The sequence below is a fragment of the Culex pipiens genome, chromosome 2 (assembly GCF_016801865.2).
Source record: "Culex pipiens pallens isolate TS chromosome 2, TS_CPP_V2, whole genome shotgun sequence".
Classification (NCBI taxonomy): Eukaryota; Metazoa; Arthropoda; class Insecta; order Diptera; family Culicidae; genus Culex; species Culex pipiens.
The window spans coordinates 23287383-23302855 of record NC_068938.1 but is presented as its reverse complement, the minus strand read 5'-3'; the positions used below and the strand labels follow the sequence as shown (position 1 = coordinate 23302855).

Sequence of the window (15473 nt, the reverse complement as noted above, 5' to 3'; positions counted from 1 at the left end):
ACACGTACTCGAGGGTGTTTTTTAATTTATTGATTTATTGGTCTGCTTACGCTTTCAAGTTTTTCCACGAGCGTGGTGCTTTCCAGCCTTGGACGAGAGCTTTTAGGTGCACACAAATTTAGTGCCGGCATGCATCACGTGCACAGCCGCAAGCGCCACGGAATGAGTCATCGAGCACCGGTCAAGAGACCGGACAGTAGTCTAGGTTGTGGACAGTCTTATCAACAGAGCTGAAACAGAAATTGATTTTGACAAGAAGTGGCTTGAAAAGTTGATGTCGTAGAAATTATATTTTTTCAAAAAGCAAAAGTCTCTTTTTCAAATCAATCTTCAGCACATTCTCTCCCATTAACGCAACCAACCTCGGCGTCAATCGCGCAAACTTGCATTCGAATTTCCTTGGGGTCATACTCCGGAGGGTCCCGCAGCAAGTAGAAGTAGTTCATCGATCTGATTTCCCGGTAATCGGTGCCCTTCCACATCGGACCCTGCAGCTCGTGATGGGCGTAGAGACACGTCAAATAGGCGGGGTCTTTCGTGCTTTCCTCGATAGAGCAATTCCTCACCACTTCCTTCAAATATTCGTCTTCATAGGTTATGTTTACCAGGTGAAAATCGCGCAGAATCTCCTGAGCATTCAAGCTCCCGTCCCGTCTGGTGTATCGCAACCCCCGGAGAAGGCAAGCCTCGTGCTCGGCAAGCCTGGGATGATCCGTAACGGCGGTTTTTCTCAAATTGCACAACTTTTTAACGTCTTCCGGTTTGAAAAACTTCTTCTCACAGTGTCTGAAAATTGATTCGTTATGTCTTTTGATATCCTGAAAACAATTTGAAAAAATAAATCATTTTAAAAATAAATAAATACTTCACTTACTGGATTGTCTTTATAAATTGCAACAGCAATGCTTGCATCTAATAGAAGCAACTTATTGACGACAATTTTATGCTTCTCGTAAATTGGAAGATATTTGTTGAAGAAACTTTTAGAACCCTTATTCTTCAAAGTGCCAAGGCCTCGAAGATCTTTCTCATACGCAAGAACGTCCCCTTTTTTCAATTTAGTGTAACTTTTGAACGCCTCGTATTGTTTCATGACGTTATCAGCCTGTAATTTAAACGTTAAACCACGCTGCTAACTCCCAACCCAAAAGATTCATCCACCTTAAAGGAATTGGTATCATTGTCAAACTGTTCCGCCATCGAAATAATGCACTTCACGTAGCAGGCAGTATCGACGTCATCCCGCGGCAGGACAAAGTTATCCCACAGCTTCAATTTGGTCAAATTATGACGAAAGTGGTCCTCCTGGCAGCGTGTGATGATGAAAAGCGTTTCTTCGGGAGATAGTGGTTCCCATGCTGTGGACTTTGAACAAAGATTACTAAGAAGTTAGTGTTCTTTTTACAAAGCGACTCTTACTGTAACTGCACAAGCAAAACTAATTACAACAAGTAGTACCAGCTTCATCGTTGAGCAACAGATTAAGCTGAGCTGGAGTTTATAAAGCCTCAAAGTGTTTATTTTATCAGTTGTTCTCAACTTGTATCAACATTACATGGAGCATACAGATTGTTTTCTCATTTCTGCTTTTCTTGTTGCTATTTTATAGAGCAAGATCACTTTCTCAATTTTTAGAATAAAATTGGATCTATATAACCAATGAAAAAAAGATTCGAAAGCTTACAATCACACTGTTCCAAAGAAAAATAAATACAAGTTTCAAGACTTTTTTTTATTTTACAATCCAACATTCAAAGTTCGGAAAAAGGTTGGAACGATAATGATAATGAAAATCAAATTTGAATTAATTTATTTTCGACCCTTGATAAATTATGTAATAAAGAATTCCATATTTTAAATACATCCATTTTACATCATCAATTTAAAATTTAGAAATAAGAATAACATTTGAAAATGTCTCAAAAACATGTTTGGAGTATTTCCCAAATAGTAGGCTTGATTGTAATAAGAAGATGTTTAACTGCAGAAATTTTGACAACCATTTCACTATTTAACAAGATTTTCCGATGCCTCAAATGAAAAATGAGAGCAACATTGAAAGGTAAAATCTCAGCAAACAGCAGTCAGATTAACTAAGTCTTTGAAAATTCAGCTGGAATTTTTTTTCTAAAATATATTGAAAAGGTGGTTTTGCCCCATTAACTATATTTGAGTTAAATAAAACAAAACTGATCATATGTTGAGAATTTTTAACCATAAAATGTATACAGTCCAGCCTCGATTATCCGAAGGCCTTGGCAAAATTCCACTTCGGATAATCGAATCACGAAAATATTTTTTTTTTTCGTTGTCTTATTTTTGATTGCTCAGCTTAGGTGTGCCCCTAAACAAGTCTAAAGTACTGTATAATTTTTAAATCCAAAATGATAGTCAAAATGGCGGTGATGAAATATTGAAAAAATGCATTTTTCAATTTGATTTTTGAATTTCAAATGGGGTCGCAGAACTCGAATTGGATGTGTAGAAAAGCACAAAATAATTATTTTGCAAGAAAATAAAAAATAATTATTTTGTTCAAGATTCGATTATCCAAAGTCCCATACTTCGGATAATGGAAACTTCAGATAATCGAGGCTTCAAATAATCGAGTCTGGACTGTATAATTTGCAAACGTTGCACATAAAATACAACAAAAAAACTTAAGGCTTAGTGATTTTTTCTATGCTAAAAAGTGCAATTTTCAAATCAAATCATCATCAAATTTCAAATAAATCATCAATCGGCAATTAGTTATCATAGGGCGTATTAATTTTTCAAGCTGAAAAATGTTGTAAATACATGCAAGGATTCCAAAAGCATTTGAAAAAATGAAAACTTAATAATTGTTTGGCAGGTTAAGAAGTAACTTCTAAATCAATAAAAAAAATTATAATTTTCACTATCACTTTATGAAACTGTGACTAGATTCTTGCTTGCTCACTTTCTATTGAACGATTTAACGTCATGATTCGAATTCCCGGACGCTTCGAAACCCGGACACCTCATCTTGTTTTATCAATTATTTGGATATAAGTTCGCATTTTAAATGACAAAACTGTGTCATTTGATGAATTCTAACATCAACTTCCATTTAAAATTTGTTTTAACGCTTTAGTTATTGTCAAAACAATAAAATAAAATAATAAGATTACCAAAAATGCGAAACATTTCACGTGAAATATTTCATAGGCGTTGGAAGCACCGGGAAGGCATAGCAGAAATTTATGGTTTTGATTTCCTTAAATTCTAGAAAAATTTTATATAAAATATCCATTGTTTTGATTTTAACAGCTTATTTGAGACCTAAAGAATGCCATTCACTAACATTTCAGTCCAAATTTGTGTGATTCATTAGCAAAAACGAGTGTCCGGAATTCGAAGCAAAAGTGTCCGGATTTCGAATCAGCTTTTATCAGTGTCCGGGATTCGAAGCACAACAAGTAATTTTAATTCTCAAATTCTGATGAAAAATTGTAAGAAAAGACATATTTTGCATGTATTCTCTTAAAAATGACTGTCAATACTACATCCTGATGATATTTCTTCATTTCCAACTTATTACATGATTTTTTGCCAGCTATAACAAAAATCATATGCTAGTAAGTGTCCGGCTTTCGAATCATGACGTTATTACTCGAGCTCGGTTGAAAACGCTTTTCATGAGCTATAATTGAACGCCAAAGTGCTGATATGGCAACATTAGAGGCACGATGGAGTTGGATACTGTTCCGCTAGTTCAATTAACATTTCGACGTGTTTATCATTTTTGCCTTCCTCACCTTACTGAGGAAAGGCTATAAAATCACTCGAAAAATGAACTTTTTAATTAGACCTGGGTAATTCTCCGCCAACTCACACAGCAGTTGCCCCGACCCCTCTTCGATTTGCGTGAAACTTTGTCCTAAGGGGTAACTTTTGTCCCTGATCACGAATCCGAGGTCCGTTTTTTGATATCTCGTGACGGAGGGGCGGTACGACCCCTTCCATTTTTGAACATGCGAAAAAAGAGGTGTTTTTCAATAATTTGCAGCCTGAAACGGTGATGAGATAGAAATTTGGTGTCAAAGGGACTTTTATGTAAAATTAGACGCCCGATTTGATGGCGTACTCAGAATTCCGAAAAAACGTATTTTTCATCGAAAAAAACACTAAAAAAGTTTTAAAAATTCTCCCATTTTTCGTTACTCGACTGTAAAAAATTTTGGAACATGTCATTTTATGGGAAATTTAATGTACTTTTCGAATCTACATTGTCCCAGAAGGGTCATTTTTTCATTTAGAACAAAATTTTTCATATTAAAATTTCGTATTTTTTCTAACTTTGCAGGGTTATTTTTTAGAGTGTAACAATGTTCTACAAAGCTGTAGAGCAGACAATTGCAAAAATTTTGATATATAGACATAAGGGGTTTGCTTATAAACATCACGAGTTATCGCGATTTTACGAAAAAAAAGTTTTGAAAAAGTTACTTTTTGCGTTTCTCTTTGTTTCGTCGTCCGTGTCTGTCGCGGGTGACCATGAACGGCCATGATCGATGACGACCAACTTTTTCAAAACTTTTTTTTCGTAAAATCACGATAACTCAAGATGTTTATAAGCAAACCCCTTATGTCTATAAAGCTAAATTTTTGTAATTGTCTGCTCTACAACTTTGTAGAACATTGTTACACTCTAAAAAATAACCCTGCAAAGTTAGAAAAAATACGAAATTTTAATATGAAAAATTTTGTTCTAAATGAAAAAATGACCCTTCTGGGTCAATGTAGATTCGAAAAGAACATCAAATTTCCCATAAAATGACATGTTCCAAAAAATTTTTACAGTCGAGTAACGGAAAACGGGAGAATTTTGAAAACTTTTTTAGTGTTTTTTTCGATGAAAAATACGTTTTTTCGGAATTCTGAGTACGCCATCAAATCGGGCGTCTAATTTTACATAAAAGTCCCTTTGACACCAAATTTCTATCTCATCACCGTTTCAGGCTGCAAATTATTGAAAAACACCTCTTTTTTCGCATGTTCAAAAATGGAAGGGGTCGTACCGCCCCTCCGTCACGAGATATCAAAAAACGGACCTCGGATTCGTGATCAGGGACAAAAGTTACCCCTTAGGACAAAGTTTCACGCAAATCGAAGAGGGGTCGGGGCAACTTTTCCCGATTTCGTGTGAGTTGGTAGAGAATTACCCACCTCCTAGACCTACCTTCATTTGCACATATCGACTCAGAATCACCAGCTGAGCAAATGTCTGTGTGTTTGGCTGTATGTAGACATGTGTACCAAATCAATGTCACTGGAATATCTCGTCACAGGCTCAACCGATTTTGGCCGGAATGGTTTTAATCGATCCGTCTTAACGTCCCCTAAGTTGCTATTTGAATTCATGCAGTTTTATCATGTATTTAAAAAGATATGTTAAAAATCTGTTTCATATTAAACTAAAATTATGGTAAAAAGGGTGTTTTTTTTCATGAAACCCTCACATATTATATATTTTTAGAAAGCATATGAGAAGACCTTTTAGGTGGAGTAAGAATTTTCAAGATCTAACTTACCTATCTTAAAATACAAGCAGTTTAAAAATGGTCTGAATTCACATAACCTCAACTGGTCGGGTCTGATCGCCACGAAAAAGCCGTGTAGAGGGATGCCATTTTTCTCAAAGGCCGTGTCTGTATAATCTTGACAAAAAGTCTGTGGGTAGTCTGTTTTTTTACTCATAACTAAGGCTACCAACTCTTGCTGAGCAAAAATCCGTACACTTAGCCGATATGCCACCATGGTATAACAAAAACTGTCATCGAATTATTTAGATAAATTAAATTTAATAAATCTTAGAATTAAAAATATACAACTGTGTCGTTTTTACAGCTAACAAATTTTACAAAATGCTATCAGAGTGTTTATAACTTGCACGTTTAAAAGTATTCATAAAATAAACCATGATTTGAAATAAATAATTATGTTCTTCAATTTTGTTTTGTTAAACGTTCAAAAGTTTACGAAATGTCAAGATTGTTTTTACGAATAATATCGCTCTTAGTGTTTTCACGAACACTTTTCCAGAGTTTTTTTTATTGAAAAGGTCCTATAGTATGTGAAACACAACAGTTTATAGGACCTTTAAAAAAAAACTCTAGAATTGTTAAATGTTCAAATGTTTTCACAAGTTTTAGAAAGCTTTTAGAAATGGAATATATTTAGTAAGGAATTTCTAAAAGAACAATTCTAGAATTTTTTTTAAAGGTCCTATCAACATAAGCAAGACAATAGTTTAAAAACTCTATAATAATTGATAATCAAGTTTGAATTGAAGAAAACCCCGGAAAACTCTCCCTTTTTAAATCAAACTCACAGAAACCAAAAATTTCTAGTTAACAAAACCTTCGACCAAATCAAAAAAGCAATTCAATGATTAAAAAGTTGTTAAAATTCCGTACAAATCCGTATTATGCGTAAAATTCCCTACAAAAATTCCGGCCTGTTAAAAATCCGCGAAGAGGTTCGAAAATCCGTATGGTAAGGAAAAAATCCGTACAGTTGGTAGCCTTACTCATAACTTATTTTTATTAGGACCTCTTAGGTGCTGCGAACGTTAGGGGAGATCCATAAACATCTGGACACTTTAGGGGGGTAGGAATCTTTATAAATGAGAGGAAGGCACCAACCAGGTGTATTAAGTAAGGTTTTTTATTATTATTCTCAAAACACATCGAGGTATTCAACAAAATGAGAAAAAAAAAATACCATCTCATGCATTAATTTTTTAATTTAAAATTGTTTTGGTTCTATAAATCACAAAACAATTTTAACGACTTTAAAGAAATTTTTCTTTGCTGCATCAGAACAAATTGGCAGAATTACCTCTCCAGGAAGTGAAATAAAAAATAACTCTAAAATTTAACCATTACAATCATTTGAAAATACTATTTCATATTTATTAATTCCCAGCGTCAATCCACTTGACTTCACCGCTACAAAAAACCTTAATTTATTCCTCAACCGCAACAAACACGCTTATTATGCGCCGAATCGGCGCAAAACGATCAGCAAGTCCCTTTGCGGACTTTAGTGTGTGCGACACCGGGATTTGGTTGTTTTTTATCAACTTTTAAAACCCATTGAACGACCACTAACCATGAGTGTGGCTTTTACGAATCGCTCCAGGCACAAAACCAGAAAGATCGATACCACGATGGTGTCCATTTTCTCACCCCCGGGTTCCAGTATCAGTTCGAACAGGAGGGAGGTGGACAATTGCTTCGTCGTTTAAGGTAGCACCTGGAGGGAAATAGGCCACCTTAAGGTTCTGCATGAAGTTTGGCGAATGTGATAAATTGTTGCATTTTTTGGAAGAATTCTTCAAAGTTTTGAACTTTAAGCACTAGAAGAATTATGTCAACGAGTTCGCCACACCACTCTCGGACCACTTCATTACCACTCAATTATCCCAAATTGGCACCATTTGAAGCTGGCACCGAATACAGTACTTACTGTGCCACCAACCGCACAGTACTTGAACCCAAAAACCCCTAATTTATAGTCCTTTTAAAGCCCGCGTTCTGATTGTTCCGTACAAAGGCCCAATTTGGCGTTAGGCAACCACCGCGACGAAGTCTTTCGATCAAAGGGACAACTTTTTATTGGGCCATTTTTTAGGCTCCCTTGGCGTCAACCCAGGCCAGCTACCGGTGGCGTGGCGTGGCGGTCCCGGCGTTGTTGTTAACAGCCAATTTAGAGGTCTTGTGCTAACAAACAGTTGAAGCAGAGAGAGAGAAAAAAAATTACGACCAAACAAGACACGAAAAAGCTCGCGTTTTCGCAATCATTTGAACTATTTGTGCTGGTCGTTGGCCGGGCGCTCGTTGTCAAAGTGATACCGTAGTTTATTGGCACCATTAGCTCGCACCTCTCTCGCGAAGTAGCTCTGAAAACTAAACTAAAGTCGTTTGCAACTCGTATCAGGAGCTGGAAATAATTAAAGGTCATAAACCACAAGCGGTAAGTCAGCTATAGGGCTGGTCAGTTAAACGGAGGGTAGTGAACCTGAAACAAAAGACAAGTCAGTGTTCTAAGCTGTTGGTACCTAGCAGTTCTTAACATGAATAGTAGCAACCTTAGTTATTGATTTGCATTCCAGTGGCTTGTCTTGTTTCATTTTGAATTTACATGTTTTATTCTATAGAATTGTTTTATTTGGGAATATGCTCCACAGCCGAAAATTGTTGAAGTTATAACTCTAAAAACAAGCTTGTTAGAGATTTTATAATATTGATTTACATTAAAATGGTATTTTTTTCAAAGGTAATTTATTGTAATTGTAGAAAAAAGAAATATTACAGAAAAGAGTGATTCTCCCCGAAAACTAACATTTTAATTTGCAATTTTTTTACTTGGATTAATGTTTGTGGAAGTAAGGTTACCAATTCTCAGTTGCAAAAAGTATATTCTTAAAGGTTTGAAATTAAATTAAAAACTTCATTGTTGAAAAAACTGTGATTCTAAAAAGCATACTTAAAAATAGTTTGACTACCTGTTTTCATCACTATTAAGTTATTTATACAGTTTAGTTCAAAACCGGGTGAACTTTTTAGAAAAAAAAAACAGTACTTTTCTATAGAAAATTGGAGCAAACAAATAGTGGAACAAACTTTCCTTGGGTTTTTCTCAGCTTTTTAATTTTGCTTATGGGACATTTATTATATGAATTTAACTTTTAAAAAACGGATGACAGCAAATTCATATTAAAAAATGCCATTTTTGTGTTTATTGAGCCAATTGTACTCAAAAGTGACATTTGAGATGGGCGTAAGTTATTTAAATATGTTTGCATTTTGTCATTTAAACATTACTGTAACTCAAAGCCGTTTCATCGTATCAAAAAGTGGTTTCAGACAAACATGTTGGAAATTGGACGGGCTTTCTGAATAAAATACACTGAAAAAAAATACACGCCACTTCTAAGAGATTTTAATTTTTTAAGCTTAAGAGTTTATTTTTAAGGTGATGTGACGATTATTTCGTTAAAAACTTTTGAGAAAATAGTCTGATATGTTTCAAAAAGCCTGATGAAAAATGCAGGGCGGTATGTCTCTCCTAAAAAATACAAAAATCATTAACTAAAACTGTTTTTTAGTGACGTAAACGTCAAAATTTTAAAGATCGACAGTGGGCATCGATTCCCCAGACAATTTTACATAAAGTATCCATATTTTCTATTGTCCTATGTTCAATCCTTGTGAAGATGCAGCGGTTTTAAAAAGAAAAATGTGGAAAATAGATTTTTTGATAGTTTTTGGCAATTTCTGAATGACAGACTAATTTTTCAGTATCGAAAATATTTAAAAAAGTTCGTCCAATTTCCTATTATTTTGCCTTGAACAACTTTTTTGATTTGACTCGTTTTAATATTACGTAAGCATATTTATCATCCAATTTCAGCCTATTAGGGTTCTAAAAATAATGACGTATAGACCACTTTAACTAAAAACAGTTTTAGTAAATGATTTTTGTATTTTTTTTTTCAGGAGAGGTAAAGCATCCTGAATTTATTGTCATTCTTTTTGTAACATCTTATTCTATTTCCTCAAAAATGTTGAACAACTAAAAAATGTGAAAATCTCAATGAAGTGGCGTGTATTTTTCTATCAGTATTTTTTTTAGAAAGCCCGTCCAATTTCCTACTAGCTTGTCTTTGACCAAGGCTTCGAGATACAGTAATTTTAAAATTTTAAGATACGAAAATATTTAAATAACAAACGCCCTTTTAAAAAGTTCTTTTTTGTGTACAATTGGCTCAAAAAAAAAAGTTTCATTGAAATCAGAAAGAGTTGGGTACAAAAGTACCAGAAAAAATCCTGATTTGAGCTGGAATTGCTCAGTCTGATGACAGCAAATTTATAAATAGCAAATATTATAACAAGGTTTATTGAGAAGTAGATACAACATCTGTGCACTGCAGTCATAATTTTGAGAAAAAAAAGTTAAGACGAAAAACAATTTACCACAAAGAAAACATATTGCAGCCTTTTCTAGAAAATTTAAATTTTACGTATTTGTTAATCAAAAATAATTTTTGAAACATGATGACAAAAATTTTCAAGTTCTACGAATCTATGAATCAACTAAAATTCCAAGTTATTTTAAATTATTTATTGGTCAGTTATTTAAAATAAGTTAAGCATAAATAAATTTATTGAATATGTGCGAAAATTAATCAATATGATGAAAACTGTTCAAAAAGTTTTTGCCATTCATTTCAAATGCCACTTATTGATCCCGGTGCTCTAGTTCTCCGACGGAAGTGTTCCATTCAAATAGGTCTGAATTCATAACCATCAATTGAACACTTCTGGAGCGCAAAACCTTCCCCATACATTACCCCGGGGCAAAAAGAAGCCGGCCACAATAACAACAAAAGTTGAATTGCATACACGCCAAACAAATGCAGTCGCACGCGGCAAAATGCACTAATCGATATGCACTGCACCGTTACGAGACAGCAGAGAGCGAGATCCGAGAATTTCCAATATGGGGAGTGCACTTTCGCCACTTCACCACATCCCGGGCTGTGTTGTTCCTTTCGCGAAGGGGGGCATCGAACCTCGCCGACCCAGTCGTCGAGTTTGCCCCACATTTCCCGCTCAATGATGCTGTCAGCTCGTTTTCGATTTCAACCGTATGCTGATACCGAACAGTGTGTGTTTGTGACAACTTTAGGTCGATTCTCGTCAACAAGCGTCGTAACGCCGTCCTACGTCGAATTTCACATGTTTGAGGCTAATTCTAAGGAGCGCGCGGCTCGTGTGCACCTCCCAGGTGCGGACAGACTCTTACTCCTTTGAATGGTTTGGAGAAAGATCCCGAGCAGATTGTAGTTTCTGATTAAACAAACGTCTTGCAAGGTCTATACAGACAAATTGAACGTATGAGACCTAATGTTTCAAAATATTGAAAATCTGGGTGATTTCCAAATGTGTAAAATTTAAATTAAACTGTAAACATTTTAAATTAAAGAACAGTTCTGTCACTAAACGTTTCATGAAAGACGGTAATTAAATGAATATGTAAGGATTTTTTTTTTGTTGAAACAAATATATTTTTAACCCAATTTATTCATTACATTTCTTTGAACTTCGAAAGCTTAAATAAACCAAGCCGAATGAAACCTTTATGACAAAAATCGGAAACGATATAGAAAATTTACTGAAAATGTTGGTCACATACATAGACACAGACACAGACACAGACACAGATAGACATTTGCTCAGTTTTCGATTCTGATTTATATGAATGTGATTATATGAGCTTTTTGCGGTTGGATTATTGTTGGATAAAATTTTTAGCTAAGCACAGTGATTTTTCACGCACAAAGAAAAAAAAACATCTGCTTCAACGACCCACAGGTCTTTTGTAGTCTCTGTTGCCAGTTGTTCTGCTTGAAACAAGGAGTCCAAAGGCTTGAATGGGGAGAACCACCCAAACCTCTTTTTATTCAAATGAAACCTTCCATCCCAGGATTCGAACTGACAACTTTTGGATTGTCCAACCGCCGATCAGTGACTCCACCGAAGGAAGCTTTGTTTGGTGTGTTGTTGGTACTTATACCAGGGGGAGACGACTCCAACACATGGTACGACTTAATGGTCTAACAAAAACTAAGGCCGGAACCAACGTTTTACTTCCCCATCCGATGGCTGAAACAGATGTAAATCGAACCCAAATCAATAATGTTTTGATATCCATTAAAATCTTACTATTTTTTAAACTTTATTTTCTAATAAAATTCAATAAACTCTATGTAGTACTTGTTCGGTAACCGGGCGTTGATTAACTGAGCGCTCGATAACTGGACCGTAGTCCAGTTGAAAAGCAGCCAAACGTCAAAAAACAAAAAATAAACGAAATGACCAATGCAAAAATCATTTTCAATTAATAAAAAAAATATTTTTGTAATTCCGTTGTGAAACTAATTACTTTTCCGGTTATTTTGATGACATTTTCATGACGAAAAGGCATACTTTTCTCTACTAAAAATAAAAGTTTCTAAAAGTGATACTTTTCGATACAAGTGCTGAAAAAGTCTACTTTTCAGCACCTGTATCAAGTTGAACTGATCAGCACTTGTGTTAAAAAGTTATACTTTTCAATATTGTTTTGATTTTATCAGTGAATTGACTAAACAAATTAACAATTGACTTAAATTCCGATTCGTCCAATTAGCACTGTGCTTCAAAGATACATAAACTCGTAACTTCCATCCGGTTGCTCCTCTGATTCGGGACCATCCATAAACCACGTGGACACTTTAGGGGGGAGGGGGGGGGGGTTATGGCGATTGTCCACGATCCATACAATAATTTTTTTTTTATATATGGACAATTGTCCTCGGAGGGGGGGCGGGGGGTTGCAGAATCCCAAGAAAGTGTCCACGTGGTTTATGGATGGTCCCTTCACAAAATTCCCCCACTTCTGAAGCAATTTCTCATCACGTTGAAAACAAAAATATCAAACAATATTTTAAACAAAAACTCAACGAACTATTTGATTAAACAATTTAGTTTTTAGTAATCACCCGTCAATGTTAGCTTTTCAATAATAAATTTTAATTTCGTGGATCCCTTAAAAGGAAGACTCTTCCACTGGGATACCATCCTTGTAGTTTAACTCACCGCACATCTAATTAGTCCTTGGCTCAATTTTTATTTTCAATTTTCTTGTTTATGTGTGTACGAGCTAAGGATAGTTTGCGTCCACTACCAGGAAGTTCCTAGAGCTTTTTGGTGTGGGGGAGTGTGGCGGGCCATTAAAAAAAATTAAAAAAAAGAAGAACTCTTTTGGCCGCCCATCGTTTAGTCTACCAATAAAAAAAACACGAGGAATTTAATTTATCAGCGAAAAATTTCATATCATCAGATCCAAAATGTTTCAAAACGAGTCACTTCAGCAGCAAAAAATATGTCACGCTTGAGTTTGAACATAGCCTTCTACTTTGTTTATGTTTAGTAAAAAAAAATACCAGACAGACAAAAAAAATATTGATACCACATTAATACCAACACATAACCTTCGGATTTATAGACATTAACGCTACCTCAAATGTACAACCGATTGATAAAGTCCCTTGATTTTGGATTGATGTGGTCATTGATTTTGTAAATAACAAATTGTTGGAAACGGCCTACTCACACCCTCATTTTACTCAAATATGAGTAAATTTACTCAGCCCTCACACTCACGGTGAGTATCGAGAGTGTTTACTGTGAGGAAGCCTACTCAATTTGTGAGTGTGAGTGGTTTTCCGAACTCTGAGCAGTAGTGCAGTTGTATTAGTGAGGAGCAGTGGGGATCATTCGGAAATCACGTTACGCATTCTGTCTTTTCAGTACCCAGCTAATTATTATAGACGCGTTCAGCTAATTAAAAATATTTCGAATTAAAAACTATAAAATAATAAAATAAACACATCCCAATAAAATTAGCATAAACATATCAAAATAAGAGCCAACATTCAGAGAAATTGTGATTACCTGATAATTCAATTTATTATTTGCTAACAATTTCCTTATTTTGCAACTGCAAGCTTAAAATATATATATTTTAGGTATATAGGATACTTTTACATGGAAACCCAAAAAAATACTAAAAATCGATTTTTGACACTTCGGCTCAATTCTAAGAGCAGATTCAGATTAAACTGGCAAAATTACATGGAAAAACATGTATTTGGACAATTTTCGAACTTCGTTAGGGTGGTCCCATATGGTTTTCCCTTGAAAATTAGACTTTTTCAAATGAAGATATCTCGAGTTTAAAGAAAAACACCTCTGAGATTTTTTCAGCGTTTGTAGTGCTGGATCTCTTCTTTTGAATGTAACCTGGCGCCTCTTCGAAATGTTTATGCTTTAAAATGCATCTTTTTTAACTTTAAATGGCTGTAACTTTTAATCCTTAAGGCTTAATTGGCTTGTCAAATAATAAAAATGTTTGTTTTTAGAGCTCTAAAAGTGCCCCGATCATCACCTTTCTCTAAAACGTAACCCTGAGTTACCACGTTCAAGAAACTGATTTTTGAAGGTTTGCTCAGATGCTTTCTATAAATTTGGTCATAGAAGGCGTAGATTATGAGATAAAATTTTGGTGACTTCGAAAAAGTTGCTTGGATTGGCAAGCCCAATAACTTTATAGAAGACGAAAAAATTCCCAAAAATATTCCTGAAAAGTTATATATTCAAAATCACCCTTATCGTAAACCACCCTAATTTTTAACCGAACCAAAAGTTGCCCCTTTTATTTGCAATAACTCTTCTCAATACACCAAAGCTCCAAAATTCACAATTTTTCGGAAAATAAATTTTCCACTTAACCCCTTCCCGCCCAGAGCAAAATCGAGATTTTTTACGGTTTTCCTTGCCATTTTCTACAGAATTGACCAAATTGGATGGAATTTAAATTGGAGGCAGTAAACATCTTAAATAACACTGTGCAGAAAGAATGTGATCATTTCATTCATTTGTTTTCGAGAAATTTCAATTTGAAGTGAAAAATTAGTAGTGCTCTGGTGCAACCATGGGCGTTAGAGGGTTAATTTTACGCTCTGGACCACTGTGCAATAGCGGTAAAGCAAAATTCGCTATTTTCAAACTGTTTACACCTTTCCCTTAAAAACAAAATCAAACAAAGAAATATTTTTAATCGCGGTTGTTGAGTTTAAATACTGTCCACAAAATTCTTAAAAATAAAACAAGCTTATTTGTTTTTAGTAAGTTATTAAAATAAAATTGTTCGAGTGATACTTTTTAAAATTGCATTTTTCAGCTAAAAACAATAAATTCAAGCAAACCAGCTTCGCTTTTCTTTGCCGGTCAGACGTTCAATCGGGAAGCGAACGCATCGCCCTGAATAATGCACCCTAGCCCAATCACTCTGGTGCACTCTCAATTTCCTGTGCTAAAATATTCACTACTCCTGAACATGTGAGTGGGACTCGTCGCGGAATTCGTCCTGGTTTGGGTTTTCACCGGTCCGGTCAGGAAAGTGGTGGTCACGTAACGTAACGTTGGCGCGCGCGCGCGAGACTTACTTGCGCTTTCCTGAGGCACGCTCGCGCGCGTACGCGATTAACTATGCGCGATGACTGGAGGGAGGCTGCTTTCAAAGTGCTGTCAGAATTGAAGACTGTGAGAGGAGGGGGGCAGAGACAAGAAGGAACAAATCGATTTTTCCTTATGCAAATAAACGCGGAGAGACTGACAATTTCTCTTACATAATTTGTTTGCTCAAAGGGTCTGTGGGTTTTTGCCCAATGAAGTAAGTACAAGGTACTACGGGGTTGTTGCTGCCGCCAACGAAAAGGGAGTTTATTACATAGATTCTGTTGATTTATGATCTGTTGAGTGATTGAATAATTGAGCGGGGAGACTCGGCACTTTTTTCTGCATTGATTGATCGATCTGGTGCAGTGGGATAGGAAT

General features: G+C 35.4%; 1 protein-coding gene across 1 annotated transcript; it reads right to left on the bottom strand.

The window, feature by feature from the left end:
- Positions 1 to 271: 271 nt before the first annotated feature.
- On the bottom strand, positions 272 to 1469 carry LOC120429676 (37 kDa salivary gland allergen Aed a 2-like). Its single transcript, XM_039594707.1, has 4 exons — positions 1420 to 1469; positions 1162 to 1365; positions 875 to 1105; positions 272 to 818 (listed from the first exon to the last, which is right to left on the bottom strand). Exons 1-4 carry the CDS (start codon positions 1465 to 1467, stop codon positions 324 to 326), a joined length of 978 nt encoding a protein of 325 aa, XP_039450641.1. The 5' UTR covers positions 1468 to 1469; the 3' UTR covers positions 272 to 323.
- Between the last annotated feature and the right edge of the window lie 14004 nt (positions 1470 to 15473).